The following is a 19037-nucleotide window of genomic DNA, read 5'->3' as shown; positions in this document are numbered from 1 at the left end:
ATAATATGAACTCTAAGAAGGAAGGACAAATTAATTTAAAAAAAATTTTTAAGTTAGCAAAAGAACTCTGTCACCTCAATCAAATCTATTAATTCCTTCATGTTAGACATGGAAATAGTGAGATGTTTTCTTAGAGCTCATATATATAAGTGTGTGTGTATGTGTGTTCAATCACTTTTGGGGTCTTAGTAAATACTCTGTTAGTACTAGTAGAATTGTGCTTGGGTTAATGATGTACCAAGAAATATATTTAAGGGGTTTAAGGATTAACAAGTCAGTCAGCTCACCTTGCCAGGTAAGCAGTTGGAAATCAATAAGTATTCCCATGTCCTTAAAGATAAACAGGAAAGGAATGTCATTCCATTAGTATACATACCAACAGAGGACAAAGATTTTTTAAAAAATTTTATTCAACCTAGTCAAGAAAGCACAATTATCTCAACCTTGACTTTCATAACTCATTGTATTCATTTAGACAAATTAAGATATCCATTCTATCATAAATACAATGCTGATAACTTCAACTGGTAATATCAAGGTCAATATCATCTAATATAATTGCACTACTAGGGGCGCCTGGGTGGCTCAGTCATTAAGCGTCTGCCTTCGGCTCAGGTCATGGTCACAGGGTCCTGGGATTGAGCCCCTCATCGGGCTCCCTGCTCGGCGGGAAGCCTGCTTCTCCCTCTCCAGCTCCCCCTGCTTGTGTTCTCTCTCTCTCTGTCAAATGAATAAATAAAATTTTTAAAAATAAATAAATGTGCTATTATTTTTTTATTCATCTTTACTGAGATACAATTGACAAAATCATAAGATATGTAAAGTGTACATTGTGATGATCTATGTGCACACTTTTTTTTTTCCAGATTTTTACTTATTTATTTCAGAAAAAGAGAGCACAAGCTGGGGAGACAGGCAGAGGGAGAGGGAGAAGCAGACTCCCTGCTTCCTGAGCAGGGAGCCTGATGTGGGGCTCGATCCCAGGACCCTGAGATCAGGACCTAAGCCGAAAGCAGACACTTAACTGACTGAGCCACCCAAGCACCCCCTATGTGCACACTTTCAAAGGATTTCCCCCAAGTTAATTGAGACATTCATCACCATACCTTTGCCCTTCTTTTCCGCGATAAGAACTTTCAAGTTTTACTCTCTTAGCAAATTCAATTACACAATATAGTGTTATCAACTATAGTCACCATGTAATAAATTAGATCCCCAAACCTTATTCATCTTATAACTGAAAGTTACCAACCTCTCCCTATATCTCTCTGTTCAAGAAATAAATTTTTGCAAGTTAATGAATACAACTAACATTTCTTGAGGCCTGCTATATGCCAAGCATTATTTTGAGTACTTTATAAATATGCCAATTAAATCCCGTAACAATCCTATGAGATTAGTACTCTTATTATCTCTATTTCATAAAGAAACCAAGATGATGGTGGAGGGTTTTTTTTGGCTTTTGTTTTTTAAAGATTTATTTAATTATTTATGAGAGAGAACACACGCGCTCAAGAAGAGTGGGGGGGTGAGGATGGGGCAGAGGGAGAGAGAGAATCTCAAGCAGACTCCCCACTGAGCACAGAGCCTGGTGCGCAACTTGATGCGGGGCTCAATCCCACAACCCTGAGATCATGACCTGAGCCAAAACCAAGAGTCACACGCTTAACCCACTGGGCCACCCAGGTGCCCCAAGGTAGAGTTTTATAAACAAGAGCTCACGAAGGAAAGTATTCCTGTCTTGAAAAGAAATTGTGGGGGCACCTGAGTGACTTAGTCAGTTAATGGCTCAGGTCATGATCCCTCAGCAGGGAGCCTGCTTCTCCCTCTCCCTCTGCCGTTAACCCTGTTTGTGCTCTCTCACTCTCTCTGTCAAGTAAATAAATAAAACCTTTAAAAAAAAATAAAAGAAATTGTGGTTAGTCACTGTAAGTTTTACCTAGAAGAGGAAAAACAGAAATTTATAGATATAGATGAAGAGAGAGAAAAAAATAGGTAGTAGGAAGAGGAAGAGGAGGGAGAAAGGGAAAAGTAAAAAAAAAAAAAAAAAGAATCTAACATCTCCCAAACAATTCTAAAGGCAAAGCATTTACAACATTCATATAACAACCCTATAAGATGGGTATTAACTCCATTTTACAGATGACAAAACCAAGGTTCATAAAGTTTAAGTGTCTGTCCTAAAATTTTGAACTCAAAACTTTGTGATGCTAAAGTCCATGCTCTTTTCAACGAGCCATGCTGCAAAGAAAAATAAAATTAAGGCAGGTTTGGGGGGACGGGAAAAGACAAAATTAATAAGGAATGTGAACCTAGAAAAAGAGAGATCAACTAGTGTTTAGAAGTTCCTGGGTGGATACTGGGATAAGATTGGGCACTATGGCCATAGAACCATGATGTTTTTAACTGAGAGGGCAGGGCTGCTGGGAACCACAATGGCTACTTGATTGACATTGCTCCCCTCTCACATTCTTCTTCTTCCCATCCCATCTCATTGTCAGTGAAGCTGTGGTGAGAAACAGCACTTGCCAACTCACCTAGACATGCCAGTCCCATACTGAGTGATTACAGCTTACACCAATGATTTGGCCTAGCCCAACACACAGTCTACGGGCTGCTTCATCAAAACTGAGATGCTAAGCTATCATTGTGCATACATTATAAGACCACAGCAGAAGCCAACAGAAGAGAACATTTTCATATTTTTTTTAAGATTTTTTATTTATTTATTTGACAGAGAGAGAGAGCACAAGCAGGGGGAGTAGCAGGTAGAGGGAGAGGGAGAAGCAGGCTTCCCACTGAGCAGGGAGCCCGATGAGGGGCTTGATCCCAGGACCCTGGGACCACGACCCGAGCCAAAGGCAGACGCTTAACCAACTGAGCCACCCAAGTGCCCGGAAACCATTTTCATATTAATGCATAGGTAGACATAGTTCAGGAATGACCAAATTTTCCATTTCAAAATGACAATCAAAAGAGCCACAGATGAGGACTCAAAACTTCAAAGTTTCTTGACAAACTCATGTATCTTTTTTAACCAAAATGTGAGACAAGTTGACAATCTTTTCATCAACTGATATTAAAAAAACAAGTATCAATTTGTCTATTAACATTAATGTGTTTTATACCATATTAGCCAGATTCATCAACTCCTTAGCAGATTTTATGTTTTAATGAGTGTGTGTGTGTGTGTGTTTCATGTCAATTCCATAATAAAATCACAACTTCTTGATCTCAAGTGAAATCTGTCTTAAAATACACTGGGGTCACCAGGCCAGCATGGGGTGGGGCGGAAATTGGACAACTAGCCTGGCCAAAGGTCTAGATGACATGAAAATGAAGTGAGGTCCAGAAGGAACACAGGCTTGATCAGTGCCAGCATGTGTACAGAAGTGGATTCAAGTAGGCCACACGAGTGGAAGGAAACCTCACTTGAATAAAAAAGGGGACGAGTCTCCTCCTCTACAGAAAGCTTTCAGTAATTTCACTTAAGTAAATTTGGACTCAAGATATGGAGAAAGGGATACAAATCAGGAAACTGAGACATAAATCAGGTCTGGACAAACAAAATAGGAGATTACAGGGAAAGCTTTGATGCCAAAAGCACAGACACATAAGATTGGAGCAGTAAAACGAAGTTCAGACTAATCAGGTGGTGGGGCAAAGAACACAGTTTTGATTTACTTGTGGCTTTATTTAGGACTGACCCAGAAACTCAGAGGTACTAAGCAGAGCAAATAATGATAATAAAAATGACAGTAGTGTCTACTCTTCACAAAACATTTACTAAGTGCCAATAGTATAAGGGCTTTATATACATTTTCTTATTTAATTTTTATAACAAACATATAAGCGAGATGTTATTTTCTCTTACTGAGCCCCTGTAGACTTTGAATGTAACAATATTTATTGAGCTCTTACAGATATTGAATATAAAAATATTTTCATTCACAATGGTCTAAAAAAGGGGATGAAAATTCTGGAACTGGGGCGCCTGGGTGACTCAGTAGGTTAAGCGTCTGCCTTAAATTCAGGTCACGATTCCAGGGTCCTGGGATAGAGGCCTGCGATGGCCCTGCGTCGGGCTCCTTGCTCAGCGGGAAGCCTGCTTCTCCCTCTCCCTCTGCCTGCCGCTCCCCCTGCTTGTGCTCTCTCTCTCACTATCTCTCTCTCTCTCTGTCAAATAAATAAAATCTTTAAAAAAAAAAAAAGAAAATTCTGGAACATGGTTAGAGATCATTTTCATCAGTGTTAACTGGTATGTACTGACTCATCCTCACTAATATCTACTTGTTGCTTCTGTATTTGTTGTAATTGTAAAATTTATTTATTTTTTTAAAAGATTTTACTTATTTATTTGTCAGAGAGAGAGAGAGAGAGTGGCAGGCAGAGAGAGAAGCAGACTCCCCACCGAGCAGGGAGCCCAATGCAGGACTCAATCCCAGGACCCTGGGATCATGCCTTGAGCCAAAGTCAGATGCTTAACTGACTGAGCCACCCAGGCGTCCCTGTAATTGTAAAATTTTAAAAAGCAGCAAAGCTAATAAGCCCATCCAGGGATAAAACTCATAATCTTAAAAAAAAAAAAAAAACTCATAATCTTCACCTTATAAGCATCACACTGAAATCAACTGAACTTACAGACTACCAATACCCACAGCACTCAGTAACACAGGATTTCTTTATTCCTATTTTTAAATAGAATGAGGTAGAATCCTACTATTGAAACATATAAAACAAGGCAACAAAATTGATGTCAAAACATGCACAAATTTTAAAGTCTGAAATCATCAGAAGTCTTTGAGTTACTCTATGTTGAAAGCTGCAGTCATAGAACATGTACACAAGATAAATAAAACTATCACTGGCTATACCAAGTTAATACAAAATTAAGAACCAAGGATAACTAAAGAAACCCTATACTCAGAGACAAGAATTGCATCTGCTACAAAGGTAACAGAAGGTCCAATTACACTTATGTAACAAAATAGATAAGAATATAATCAAGAACAGATGGAATTTGTTGCCAATCTAAGGCCAAGTTGGCAAACTAAAATTCAAAAGTATAATATTGTATTGCCTAAATTGAGACTGGACAATGTCACAGATGTCACATTTGGATTAAGGAACCTTAAATGGCAGGCCAAATAACCAGGAATGAAATCTGTAACCTCATGCTTAATCAGCAGTTGACAACTTCCATTTTAGGGCAGGACAGATGCAGACTAGTTGGCCAACAGGCTGCTCAAACAAGTGTTTTGTGTTGAACTGAGGTGAACAAAAGCAAATTAAGCACTTTAGAAATGCACTAATTTTCAAGAAACATGGAATGGTTATGGACCTGTGTTTGGTTAACCATCAGTGGCTTAGACCAATGTGTTGAACAAATATCTGTATTATCCTAATACATTATATCTTGTTGTAGATATAGCTGAAAATTTAAAATTATAAATCAATATATCTTTTTCTAAAAGGCATCCTCAATGTCATAACATTTAACCATATATTGTGGGTAGGCAGCACTATCCTCGCCCTTCAATTCCAGGAAATGGTCATTTGTAGAGTCTACTTATCAGTGGAAATGAAAACATTACAGGAATCATAAAGCACAGCAAACTCTCAGAAAAAATGAAATTAAGATCCTTACTAGACAATAAAAGTCTGTCAATTAAATTACTGTTTGATACATGGAATTTAATATATATTGTATAGAATAATGAAATAAAGCGGATGATGCATAATATGTAGCAAGTTACTCAAAATGCCCTTCTTTGATATAAAGACATGAAAAAATTCTTATGCTATACTCTAAAATGGTAAACATCAGGCTATAAAAGTATATCCACATTACAAAAATGTTTTAAAATTTATGAAATAGACTAAAAAAAATATACCAAAATGCTAATAGTAACTAGATCAGGATGATGAACTGTGATTGATTGCTTTTCTCATCTTCTCCTGGATACTTTTTCTAATGTGATTATATTATTTCAATAATAGAAAAAAATCAGGCGCCTGGCTGGCTCAGTCAGAGGAACATTAGACTCTTGATCTCTCGGTTGTGAGTTTGAGCCCCACGTTGCGTGTAGAGAGTACCAAAAAATAAATAAATAAATAAACTTTAAAAAGAAAGAAAATAATAATAATAATAAGTCAAATAAAAGTTACTTATGAAATGAAAAGCTGATTTTGAGATTATTAGACCAGGCTTTCAAGGTCTATTTCCTGCTTCTAATTATCAGTCTTCTTTAAAATGCTTTCAGCTGGGACGCCTGGGTGGCTCAGTCGGTTAAGCAGCTGTCTTCGGCCCAGGTCATGATCCCAGGGTCCTGGGATCGAGTCCCACATCAGGCTCCTTGCTCAGCAGGGAACCTGCTTCTTCTCCCTCTCTCTCCGTCTGCTTGTGCTCTCTCTGTCAAATAAATAAAATCTTTAAAAAAAAAAAAATGCTTTCAGCTAAGTCTTGACATAGCTCTGTCATTTGAATACTGCAAGCACATTGTCCCATCAGCTCTAGGTGCTAGAAAAAATTCTATAGAAAATGTAAATTTTTAAAATTCTGTCTTAATAATACTTCTGATCTCTTTCCTCAGTTTTCTCTTTATAGCACTCTTTAATCCATAGCCTGGTTTAGTGCGTTGTTGCCAAGACTGACAAAAGCAAGCAAGGAAAGCATTAATAACATTTTCAAAAATCTAGTACAAGCCAATTCAAATATTCACATTTTTATTAACCAATTTAGTCACCATCCTCTTTTTTTTTTTAAAGATTTTATTTATTTATTTGAGAGAGAGAATGAGATAAAGAGCATGAGAGGGGGGAGGGTCAGAGGGAGAAGCAGACTCCCTGCTGAGCAGGGAGCCCAACGTGGGACTCGATCCCGGGACTCCAGGATCATGACCTGAGCCGAAGGCAGTCGCCTAACCAACTGAGCCACCCAGGTGCCCTAGTCACCATCCTCTTATATTAGGTTAAACAACTAGTGGAAAATGTAACTCATTACTATTGTTAATCTCACAAAGTATAAGATAGTAACTTTACAAAATACTAAAAACCATACCAACTGAAAGTCTGTGTGGGAAGAGAAAGGAAAAAATTAAAATGGTAGATTTTACTAAACTATAAAAGAAGGAATTTGGTAAGATAGAGCAGAATGGTATGCAAGGAACATATTGAAAACAAAATAAAAACTAGAAGATTAGGTAAGGTAAGGTTTTTAGAAGTATTTATATACATTTTTGTATCATTCATAGCGGTGCAAGTAATAGACACACTCAAAAAGCAAAAGAACAGACACAAACCCCTATAAAGCACTTTACTAACTCAAATTCGGGTTACACATTAGAGAATGACTAATCCAATTGCTAGCATTTGAAATATAACCAACATGTCCATTGTTGGTTATAACAAACTCATGTCTAATAATATTACTGCCTGTGTTGTGTAAAAACCATTTTTCAAATGCTTTCACATGGCTGGCTCTGTTGATCCTTTTTCAAGTCCACCGAGGTAGGTAGATAACTACTTATTGAAAGCCAAGTTTATCAGTGGTAAGAATCCAAACCAAAACAATTTTCTAACCACCCCATGTTCATTCTGTTATATCACATTGCCTCCAATTTATGTGATTCTAGTACACAGTGGATATTTATATTTATATAATAAATGAATGAATTTTGATCTAAAAAATAAATAAGATTAGAAAGAATACAAATGAGGGTAGAGATGGCCTATGTCTCATTATACCATGTGATCGACATACCACATCATAATAATTAACTACAGATTGACCCTCTCCAAAGTTTCATGTTCTTTCTTGCTGATAGAAGAAGGCTCTCTCGGGGTACCTGGGTGGCTCTGTCAGTTACGCATCTGCCTTCAGCTCAGGTCATGATCCCAGGATCCTGGGATCAAGCCCCGCGTCAGGCTCCCTGCTCCACCAGGAGTCTGCTTGTCCCTCTCCCTCTGCCCTTCTCATGCTCTCTGTCTCTCTCTCTCAAATGAATAAAATCTTTAAAAAGAAAAAGGCTCTCATTTAGAACAACTCCAAAATGACTGTAACTGTGTCAAAGAATATGAATATCTACTCTGAAAAAAATAAGTCCTTCATCATATTCAGAGAACTACAATATCATCATGCCTAAGTGACAGACACAGCTCTCCAAAGTTGAGAATGTCAAATCCAATTTCAAAAACTAATATTTTACTACACTCTAAGAGACCCAAAGAGCCATCCTTGATTTAGCCCCTGCTTGGGCTCATGATGGGGCACAACCAAGTCTGAACAATTTTCTTAGTTCCTTGCTCTTAGTGAAGATGCTGACTATTCACCCAAGTAGAATGACTGTGGGGCTAAATCCTGAAAGACCTTCACTCCAGTCTAGACAGGTAGATATCTGCTTGTTTCAATACCAAAACCACGATGTCCTTCAAATGTTCTATTATAATAATGCTATCAATACATTAGCACCTTCTTCTACTTTTTTAAAGATATTATTTATTTGAGAGAGAGAGGGTGTGTGTGTGTACCTGCAAAAGAGGAGGAAAGGAGGGGGAAGAGGGAGGGTGAAAGAATCTCAAGCAGACTGCACTCAGCTCCAGCCCTGAAATCATGACCGGAGCCAAACCAAGAGTGGGATGCTTAACCGACTAGGCCATCCAGGCACCCCAGAATCTTCTTCTAAAAAGCATTAAATATTCTCTGAGTTTGGGGAACATTTCAAGCTGAACAGTAAAAAATCACAGTGTATATATCTCTCTCATCGCAATTTTAGAGGGAGAGAGAGAAAACTCATATAAGGAATATCTATGGCCCCCAAAGGCAGAACTTTCTATGCATGGGAGTAGTTTAGAAAGGTTTCATGTAGAGGTGAGATTTAGGACATTTGTTGGATGATAGGCCTCCATTACGGTCAAAATGTGTTGTACTCTTTATTTACTTCTAAAATAAGGAGGGGAAGGGCTAAGATATTTAAAAGCTTAAGAACCACCTATCAAGTGAAGTATTACTCAAAAGAGGGTCTTTTTAAACCACTCAGATTTCTACTTCTATCACCAATTCCAGGTCCCAATAAATACATCTCACCCCCCACGTGACTGCACCCTACCTCTACCCTACCCCACCCTTCAGCCATCTCGCTCATAGCAAGTCTGCCATTATTACTGAAATGTGCTATAATCCTTAAGTATGTTGGAGTAAAAAGAAAAAATAAGGGTGCCTGGGTGGCTCAGTTGGTTGAGCGACTGCCTTCGGCTCAGGTCATGATCCTGAGTCCCGCATCGGGCTCCCTGCTCAGCGGGGAGTCTGCTTCTCCCTCTGACCCTCCTCCCTCTCCTGCTCTCTGTCTCTCATTCTCTCTCTCTCAAATAAATAAATAAAATCTTTAAAAAAAAAAAAGAAAAAATAAGTTTTAAGAACCAAGGGAAGGGATGGGGGAAAAAGCTATATGCCTAGCATTCAGAAAATCCTCCCATTTCCATATTGAACATTATTTCCAAATTAAACTATACACACATGATACTTTAGTGGTTGTCATTAAAGCATTACTGTGCTACCTGTGAATGTTGAAAGCAGTCCATATTATTTTTATCACCCAGTTCTGGCATTTCTTCACATTTGAATATACCAGGAACTCTAAAATATAGACCTATATTCTATTCCAGTGTCCTTCACTCTGTGTCTCTGAGAGGTCCTTTTTAAAATCACTGTCCTGGTTTCTAGACTGAGGCCATCATAAAGCAAAAATAATGGGCACTTAAGAGTGGGGGAACTCATCTAAATATCAAGTTAACTTTTATAAGGAGTACTTAGGGATTAAAACTACAGTTTTTAAAATGTAAATTTATTCTATTTCTAGGATGTCTGCCAGAAAAACATGAAGACCTAGAAAACCCACAATACTAATCAACACAAAACTTGAGCTGCTAGCTGTGAGACCTCAAGCAATTTCCTCAACTTCTCTGGGCCTCTATTGTCTAAACTGTCGTAAAGAAGGGGCCTTAACCAGCTAGTCCCTTCAGGTTCTTCCAATTTTAAAATCTGTTTTTTCAATAATTACAGAGGTACTAAAAATCATCTTCAATATATAAATATCTGATAATTTCAAAAAACAAAGGACAAAGGAACCTCATATATAATTCTTAAACTGAAATTCAGAAAGATCTCATAATAACTGTAGGGTGTCATGAAAATAGTCCCTTTGGTTTGGTTGTCATTTGCTTCAAATAAAGCCTGAGCCACAGGAAAACTATTTTAACACTCTGAGAAGATTAAATAGTTAATCCACTGGGAAACCAAGCTGAAAGACAGAATTCACAAATCCGCTTCCCAGAGAGAAGCATTGAAAATAACAAACAAATTTGTTTTATTTTGAATAAAATTATTCTAATGATACACTGTATACAAATACTTTCTATTATCCATTTTCATTCTTGTGTTTTACTTCTTAATCTGAAGCTGAGATGAAGGTCATGTCTAACATTGGCAGAAAACAACCATTTGTAAGTCAGAGACACTCAGGTGGGTTGTAACATATCTTGGAGGAAAACATCCATAATAATGCATATTCCAAATTCATGTCTTTGAAGATAAATTGAGAGAATTGGAAGATTGGGCAGATTATGGTATTAACTGCCAAAATAATTTCTGCTTTTATGGCTTCACAAAACTGGAATTTCTAGTGCATCATTCTCTACCCCATAATTATGCATCAAAATATTAACCAATTAGCAGGTAAGATGGTAAGAGCCCAAAGGGTAGTAATAATTAAACATGAAACTTGAACTTTCATGGAGTTCCAAACAACAAACAGGTCTACTACACTTCATAAATTCAATAAACCATATCTGAGGAGTGCTCGCTTCGGCAGCACATATAATAAACCATATCTGAGGAAAATTCATCAACTCATATTTTGTAAATAAAATAATTTCACTGACTTTCAACTCACATCAGCTACTAGCTCTTCTTCCATTTCCCTTACTTCCTAATCCAACTACAAAGACATAAAAGTGGGGCATGTATATTTTATCAAGTAGGACATGATATAAATAATATCCCCCTAATGCATAAGCTTGGAAGTTCACTTTTTATATGAAATACCTTTGGAGTCAGGGTACACTTTCTGTTTTTTAAATCACTGTTCTTAATGAATGTAGTAACTAAAAAACGCTATTAAAAAAATAAAGGAGAAATAAAAACTAAACTGCAACAACTATCTTTCATTTCTAGTTCATGCCACTGATTATATTTTGTGTTAGTTCCCCAACATATTTTGTTATTTTAAGAGACTCGTATTGCTAGGGATGTAAAAGTAGGGACCATGTATGTCATACATGCATGAGGCGCCTGGCTGGCTCAGTCTGTAGAGCATGTGACTCTTGATCTTCCTCGGGGTTGTAAGTTCAAGGCCCATTTTGGGTGTAGAGATCACTTAAAAATAAAATCTTTAAGGGGAACCTGGGTGGCTCAGTTGGTGTGATCTTGGGGTCCCGGGATAGAGCCCCACATCAAGCTCCATTTCACGCTCAGCAGGGAGTCTGCTTCTCTGTCTCCCACTCCTTCTGCCCCTCCCCCCGCTTGTGCACTCCTCTCTCTCAAATAAATAAAATCTTAAATAAATAAATAAAATCTTTAAGGAAAAAAAGTGTCCAGCACATAGTAGACACTTAATAGATATTTGTTGCATGAAAAAAGCAATAAACAAATGACCAAACACCAGGAAACCCTCTATTTCCATAAAATAAATATTTCTAAAAGCCTCACTTACCTTCTCTATATTTTCTAAACATTAAATTGTTTCAAATAATTCATCTCACATGTATATAAGCATTTCAGCTTGAAAGATCCTTTTTACATTGAAATTAGCACATGAAATGTTTTGAAAACATTTGGAAATATGTTTAAGAACAGAAATAAGAAATGTTAACTAAACTTGTAGTGCTGATCATTTTCCAATGTATACAAATATCAACTCATTATGCTGCACACCTGAAGCTAATATAAAGTTACATGTCAACTATACCTCAACTAAAATGAACAAAAAACAAAAAGAAAATACACAGAAATAGGTATGATAAGCCTTAGTTTGAGGTCCAATTCTGGTACTTAGTAGCTGAGAAACCTTGAACAGGTCACCTAGTGCCTTTGTCACTCATTTTTTCATCTCTAAAATATAAATAAGAATAATATCTGTCCAGCCTACCTCATAGGGTTTTACCGTAGATTAACTAAAATATTGTACGTGTGTATTATAATCAAAATGGGAAAAAGTGACCACAAAAGACTAAATGTTTCCTATTCAGTAACAACAGTACCCAAAGTAAACACATTATTGGGAAAGTCAAGCTTGAAATGTTAAAATACTTCCTTCCTGTCAATATAGAGCCAATAGTTTTAACAACGAAATCGCATGCTTAATAGACTGCATATGCAAAATTCTTACAACTCGTAGTACCTTTACATTGCCACATCAGATGAGGAGAAAGAGCCAGAAAGGTCATATTGGAAATCAGTGCCAGTGACAGACCTAAAACTGAGCTTTTGACTGTCCAACCAGTCATAAGCCTGCTGAGCCATGCCACTTTTTAAAATTGCCTTAGTAAGGTAAAAACAGCAAATTGAAACCCAATTAGACTACATTACACACTAATCCAGATTGATTGTCAAGGATATGTACCACTCTCTGTCAAAGCCAAGCAAAGACATTTTAGCTCACAACCACAGACAATGACACAAAAACACAGTGATCCTCTCTGTATCTGCGTTTCTGTCCAGCTCTTGACATATTCTGCAAGCCAAAATTCTTGAAAAGGAAAAAAGTTTTGGGGCCCCTGGGTGGCTCAGTCAATTAAGCGTCTGCCTTTGGCCCAGGTAATGATCCCAGGGTCCCAGGATTGAGCCCCGCTCGACAGGGAGTCTGCTTGTTCCTCTCCCTCTGCCCCTCTCCCCAGCTTGTTCTCTCTCTCTCTCAAGTAAATAAAATATTTTAAAAATAAATAAATAAATTTTTTAAAAAGGAAAAAAGTTTCAAATTTGCTAAGTCAGCATTCACAGACAGGGAAGGGAAAAAGGCACATCATCTCACAATGTCTTAAATTAGAATTCAAAATGTTTAATTGATCTTATCATTTTGAGTTAACTGAAGAGTTCAATCTAGTATACTTAGATATTAAGAATAGAATATATATACTTCATTGTTCAGTTTTGTTGATGATATCTATCTAAGCCATCCATTTAACTTACCACATTTTCTAAGAATTCAGCTACCATATTGAATCCAAAATCACTATCTTTCTACACCTATGTACCCTGAGGGGGCGGGGGGGAATGTTGCTTTTAAATCCAGTCTTGCCTCTGTGTGTGTGTGTGTGTGTGTGTGTATAACCAGTCAAAAAAAAGACACCTAGTATTTTGGCACTTTCTTGATCTAAGGGTGTGGTTCATCTATGATGATTTGTTTCTATGTATTGACTTATCCTGCTGATAAATAGTGTAGTTTTATTCTATATTTAAATTATAGAGCAGTCTTAACCAATAGAAACTTAATGTGAGCAATATTATATCTGATTTTAAATTTTCTAATAGCCACATTTTTAAAAAGGAAAAATAGATGAAATTAATTTTAATATTTTATTTAATTCAATGTATCAAAATATCACTTTAATGTGTAATCAATACAAAGATTATTGATATATTTGCATTCATTTTTCTTACTAAATCTTTGAAATCCAATGTATATATTACACTTACAGCATATGTCAATTATGACACCAAATTTTTTTCAGAAATACCCTATCAGTATTTAGATTAAACTTTCCAGTTGAAAAGTAGATCCATACAACCAAGTTGTTTCAAAAATATTCAAAAGTTATCCAAAAATGGGGTGCCCGGATGGCTCAGTCAGTTAGGCATCAGACTCTTGATTTTGGCTAGGGTCATGATCTCAGCATCATGGGATCGAGCCCCTCATCAGGCTCCTCCCTCAGCCGGGAAGTCTGCTGGAGATTCTCTCTCTTCCTCTCCCTCTGCCTCCCCACTTCTCTCTCTCTCTAATAAATGAATAAATCTTTTTTTAAAAAAAAAGTTATCCAAAAACTAAATCAAGGACCAGTTTTTAAGTTGAAAATTAATTTAATAAAAATTAAATAAAATGATAAATTTAGTTCCTCAGTAGCATTAATTATAATTCAAATGCCCATAGCCACATGGGTTGAATAGTAGGGCTGTTTTCTGAATCCATATCCAACCCAAGGAAAGATACCCTGCAAAATACCTAAAATATACCCTGCCAAAAGGCATTTTCAGAAATTGAATAAAAAATATTCTTCCTAAATAAGAAACTTTCTTTTGAACTTCTTTTCCCCAAAGTTGTATATGACCCATGCACTTATTTTGAGAAATCTTAAAATAGACTCATCAGTCTTAACAGTCTCTGCATCTAACAAAACACAAGAACCTTTAGGACGCTTTCTGCATTTCACAGTAAAGTCAATCCCCTATGCCTATTATTACATTATTCACTGAAGAGGAAAAGCAGGTCAAATGACTCTGTTGATTTGTTTCAATGTGTTGATTTACTTATCCTGCTGATGAAGCGTGTCACAAACTAGGGTAGGATTGGAGGACACTGTAATGATTAAAGAGAATCTGAGGAAATACTTAACTAAGTTCAGGTCCTCTTTCTGAGTTTTATCTTTTCTAGCGATATCAAGGTATACATAACTTGTCAAAGCCACTCATTTGTAACTGAACTAGTGTAGGAACCAGGAAAAAGCAATGACCTTAAGCTAAATAAAGCTTTGTGAAGTATGTTCTTGCCTTTCACCTGTGTAGGTTTAATGGCTAAGAATTTGTCTGGGTTGGAACACTGGTTCCATCACTATCTACTAGTTTAAATTTAAGCAGATTATTTAATCTTTCAGTGTCTCATCTGTAAAATGGTCATAATAACAGAACCTAAATCAAAGAGTGTTATGAGGGATAAATGAGATTTTACATGATATAAAACATCTTAACAGCACTGACCCTAGAACATGACATGTATCCAACGATGACTGCTCAGAATCAGAATAATCAGAGATGAGGATATACGTTCAACAAATATTTATCGTAAATGAAAATATATGTCTCCAAGCACTTTATAAATACCAAAGTGCCACAAAAACAGAAGCTATTATTAGCCTATGTAAAATAAGTTTAGAGAGTGGATCTATTCAGTGTATTTAATGGAAAAAAGAAAAAGGGACCTTTACAGTGCAGCTTACCAAATTCTGTTAATGTTTTTATAAACCTTTCCCAAACAAACAGAGCCACACTTATGACTTAAAAAGTGTAAACATAATCAAATACAAATCATTTATAAATATATTTTATTAATAAATCAAATAGAAATTATTTATCTGTCAATATCACTTTAGGGTCATCCATGACTCTGCTCACCTTCAGTGCAAGCAGTTATCAGACTTAATAACATAGGAAATAAACTGCCCTATGATATTCTAGAAAATTCACAGATAAAACCTTAAATCTTTAAAAATGATTTCTCTCACAGCCTAATTTTCAGTTTTCATTACTATTTTATGCTCCTTCTTCACCTTCTTTGACTGGCTCTGCTAACAAAACTACCTCTTACTGGGTTTCTGCCATGGTACAGTCATTAAAGAGTATTCAAAGGTCAAAAGAGAGGTAGTAGCAGTATTTAGGAGAAACAAACTAACCCAACAACTGGACAAGTAGCCCCCCAAAACCAAAAATTTAACCAAATTAAAACTTCAAAAGCTTTATAACAGGTGATTCTAAAGTCATAAAACTGTCACCTCCACAGGTGATCATTTCCTGATCCGTTAAAAAAAAAAAAATTTAAAATTCATGTTATTCTGGGGCTCCTGGCTGGCTCAGTCAGAAGAGCATGAGGGGGGGCGGGGAGGTCGCGAGTTGGAGCCCAGTGTTGGTTGTAGACATCACTTAAATAAATAAACTTTAAAAAAAATAAAATAAAATTCATGTTATTCTTTAAATTGATTAAAGATACAAAGTGTATAAAACTGCCATTTCTATGCCTAATCAAGATTCCCCACTAAAATAATAATGCTGACACGACAGGATTTTTAAAATGCCTTTCCAGAAAGGCTACATGAGTGGAGGATTTTTTTTCCAATAATTTCACATTTCTCCAAAGACACTGTTTTCATAATCCTTAAAGTATAAAGAGAAGCGGATTCACAGTAGACCATCAGAGAGCTGTGAAAGCAACGCACTTATTCTATCATGAATGCTTCATTAATATTTCAGTGATGATGTTGCAATTTTCCATAAGCAACTGTCAGAGCTTTGCTTCTTGATATGTATCAAAACAGTCTAAGTTACATTCAATACTCGTGTACCTGACGTTGACCAAAATACAATTTCGATGTATCTGGTATTTCAAAATTCACACCCAGGCATGTAAAATTTTATATTGTATCCACCCTGCCTAACCACAGAATGTTTCACCCAGTCACCCATTCAACCCTTCCACTTGCTGCAGAGTTTCTTCCTTCTGCAGACTCATCACCCGGGAATATAATTCTCAAGGAGAATTCCCATTCCAATGCCTAAGAGGCAGATGTGTCTCCTACACCCAGACGCTTGTGCTCCGTTTGTCTCTGTGATGCTTCACGAGACTTGCACGGGCACAGGCATCTAGAAGCCTGCGTTTGGAAGCGCTGTCAGTCTGATGCTTTGTCTCCTGCCTCAGAAGGCCTGAGTCGCACGGACACATATGACAGACACTCTCTCAATAATAAAAAGACCACCACAGCCCAGCACGGAGTCAGCTCCTCCGGGCAAAGCCAGCCAGGCCATCGCCCAAGGCGGCCCCACCTGAGGCAATTGCTCCTCGCTGGCGAGACCAGGCGGGGGCGGGCGCCGACGGCTTCCACCCGCCGAGGAGTCTGGGCGCCCCGGAGACCCGGCGTCGCGCAGCCGCCCGCTACCTGCAAACGCCAGCCGGCTGCGGGCGGCAGGGTCTCCCCGGCAGCATCCGGCCGCGCGCGCCAGCCGGCGGGGATCCGCAGCCTCAGTTTACCCAGCCGCCAGCCTCCCGCCCGACCGCCCCCTCAGAGCTCAGCACTACAGCAGCCGCTGCTCCCGCCCGGAGCGCGTCCTCTCCGCGCCCTCAGCCCGCCGCCAGCCCGCAGCCCGGCCGCCGCCGCCGAGTCTGTCCTCACCTGACAGCCACCCGCACCGAGCTCTCGTCCGGGGCACCCAACATGCTGGCGGCTGGCGACAGCAGGGCCCCTGGGCCTCTGCACTGCAGAGCTGAGGCACCGCCGGAGGCGCGGCGTTCGGGCGCAGCAGACTGGAGCGGCAGGGGGCGGCCGGCTCACCTCCGCCGCGCTCCAGCCATGTTGGGCGACTGAATGGAAAGGTGGCGGCGGCGCTGAGGCAGGAGGAGGAGGTATTCCCGACTGGCGGACGCCCGCCCCTTCTCCCCCGCTCACCCCCCAGGATCGGGGGCGGGGACGAGGCGCGCTTGAATGGCAAGCGCGGCGGCGGCGGAGCCAGCAGGCCGCCCGCGGCTTCCTGACGGCCGGTAAGTGTGCCCTGCCCCCTCCGCTGGGGACGCGGCCTGCCGGCGGCCGGGCTGAAAACTGCACGCCCGCCCGGGCGCTCAGGGCTGCCGGCCCCGCACTGCGTCAGCAGCGGCCGCACAGCCCGGCCCCAGCTCGCCCTCCCCCGGCCTGCGCCCCGCCCTGCCCTCGGCGGGCACTGCCTGGCGCTGCTGGGCAGAGAGGCGCGAGGGGGAGGGATGCCGGCCGCGGGCTGCCCACGCCCGAGGGCGGCGAGCCCGTGCGCCCTTCCAGGTTCTTCTGTGAGAACGCAGCGGCGGGTGCTCGCCCAGCTGCCTGCGTCCTTTCTAAAATCGGAGCTTGGTTCGCGAGCGCAGCGCCAGGACTCAGTCAGCTGCCGCTCTGGTTCGGCTTTGTTTCCGCCCTTGGGCTTATTGTCCTCTCTCCTGCTTGGACTTTGACCCCCTTCCCCAGCCCCCTGCTGATCGCGCTCCCTCCCAGGAGTCAGTCAGTCGTGCTAAACCGGCTCCCTGGTTTGGCCACTGTCTGGGCAGCTGGGCTGTTCTGCAGTCCATCGCCCGTTTACCAGCCCACGTTGAATATGGAAACGATTTACTCCGAGACTCCTGAATGCGTTTCTGTTAAGTCATTTGTACACTGGTAAATGAACAGCACCCTGGTACTGCCAAGTGTTCCCAGAACTGAGTATCCACCAAGACCTGCTCTGTAGTAAATCCTCCCAAACTGATTTTTTTTCCTGCCTGGCCTTCAAAAGGCACCTCCCAATCCCGGGATTCTATCAACATTGAACCATTGTGGGTTTTGCTTGTGACTATTGTGCTCCACATGCCTCTAGATAGCTCTGTGGCAACAGCCTTTATTAGCTTCGCCACAGAGTATCTTTTGTGGATTGCCCCATACATTCCTCTAAATAAACATGTGGGTTCATACAAAACAGTATAATAGATTAAATGGCACCATGCAAATAAAGACACAGCCCCAAGTACTGACATCCTGAATTTGCACACCTAAGCATTCTAAATAGCAGAGATCCAGCAGCGTGGGTCGGAGGAGGCGGCACACTCTGGGACGAACAAGAAGTGTTCAATGATCTTAAATGAAGGCCTGGTGTGATATATAATTACATTAGTTTTAAAGATATTTTGTCCCTGAACCCCATACCCCTGAGTCTTAACAGACATGTGGCTAGGAGATAAGGAGAGCTGAGAGGGTGAGTATCCTTCTGTAGACCAAATTAGTGAAAAATCTGTCCTCTGGCTGCCCTCTAGAGAGCCTGCCCTCCCCTCAGTATTTATCTAGTAACAAATCAGCACCATTTCCTCCAGCCTTGGCAGTCCCTATCTGGGTGGCTCTGGAATGGGCCTCCTTCCTTCTTGGATTGATAAAAGCTGCAAGGAAGGCAAGTAAAGCCAAGCAAATTTATCAAGAAAACTAAAGAGAAATATATATAACTTAAGACCATTTTT

At 39.7% G+C, this 19037-nt stretch overlaps 1 protein-coding gene across 1 annotated transcript in view; it reads right to left on the bottom strand.

The window, feature by feature from the left end:
* Positions 1-17647, bottom strand: part of KIF21A (kinesin family member 21A) — a 150169-nt gene extending 132522 nt beyond the window's left edge. The window contains exon 1 of the mRNA XM_035027912.1: positions 17209-17647. Within this exon, the coding sequence (XP_034883803.1) occupies positions 17209-17252 (44 nt within the window). The 5' untranslated portion in view covers positions 17253-17647. The remainder of the gene's footprint in view (positions 1-17208) is intronic.
* Between the last annotated feature and the right edge of the window lie 1390 nt (positions 17648-19037).

This window comes from Mirounga leonina, unplaced genomic scaffold (assembly GCF_011800145.1).
Source record: "Mirounga leonina isolate KUSES-001 unplaced genomic scaffold, KU_Mleo_1.0 Mir_201, whole genome shotgun sequence".
In the NCBI taxonomy this organism is placed as follows: domain Eukaryota; kingdom Metazoa; phylum Chordata; class Mammalia; order Carnivora; family Phocidae; genus Mirounga; species Mirounga leonina.
Note: the sequence above shows the minus strand (reverse complement) of the source record. Positions and strands in the feature narration are given on the sequence as shown.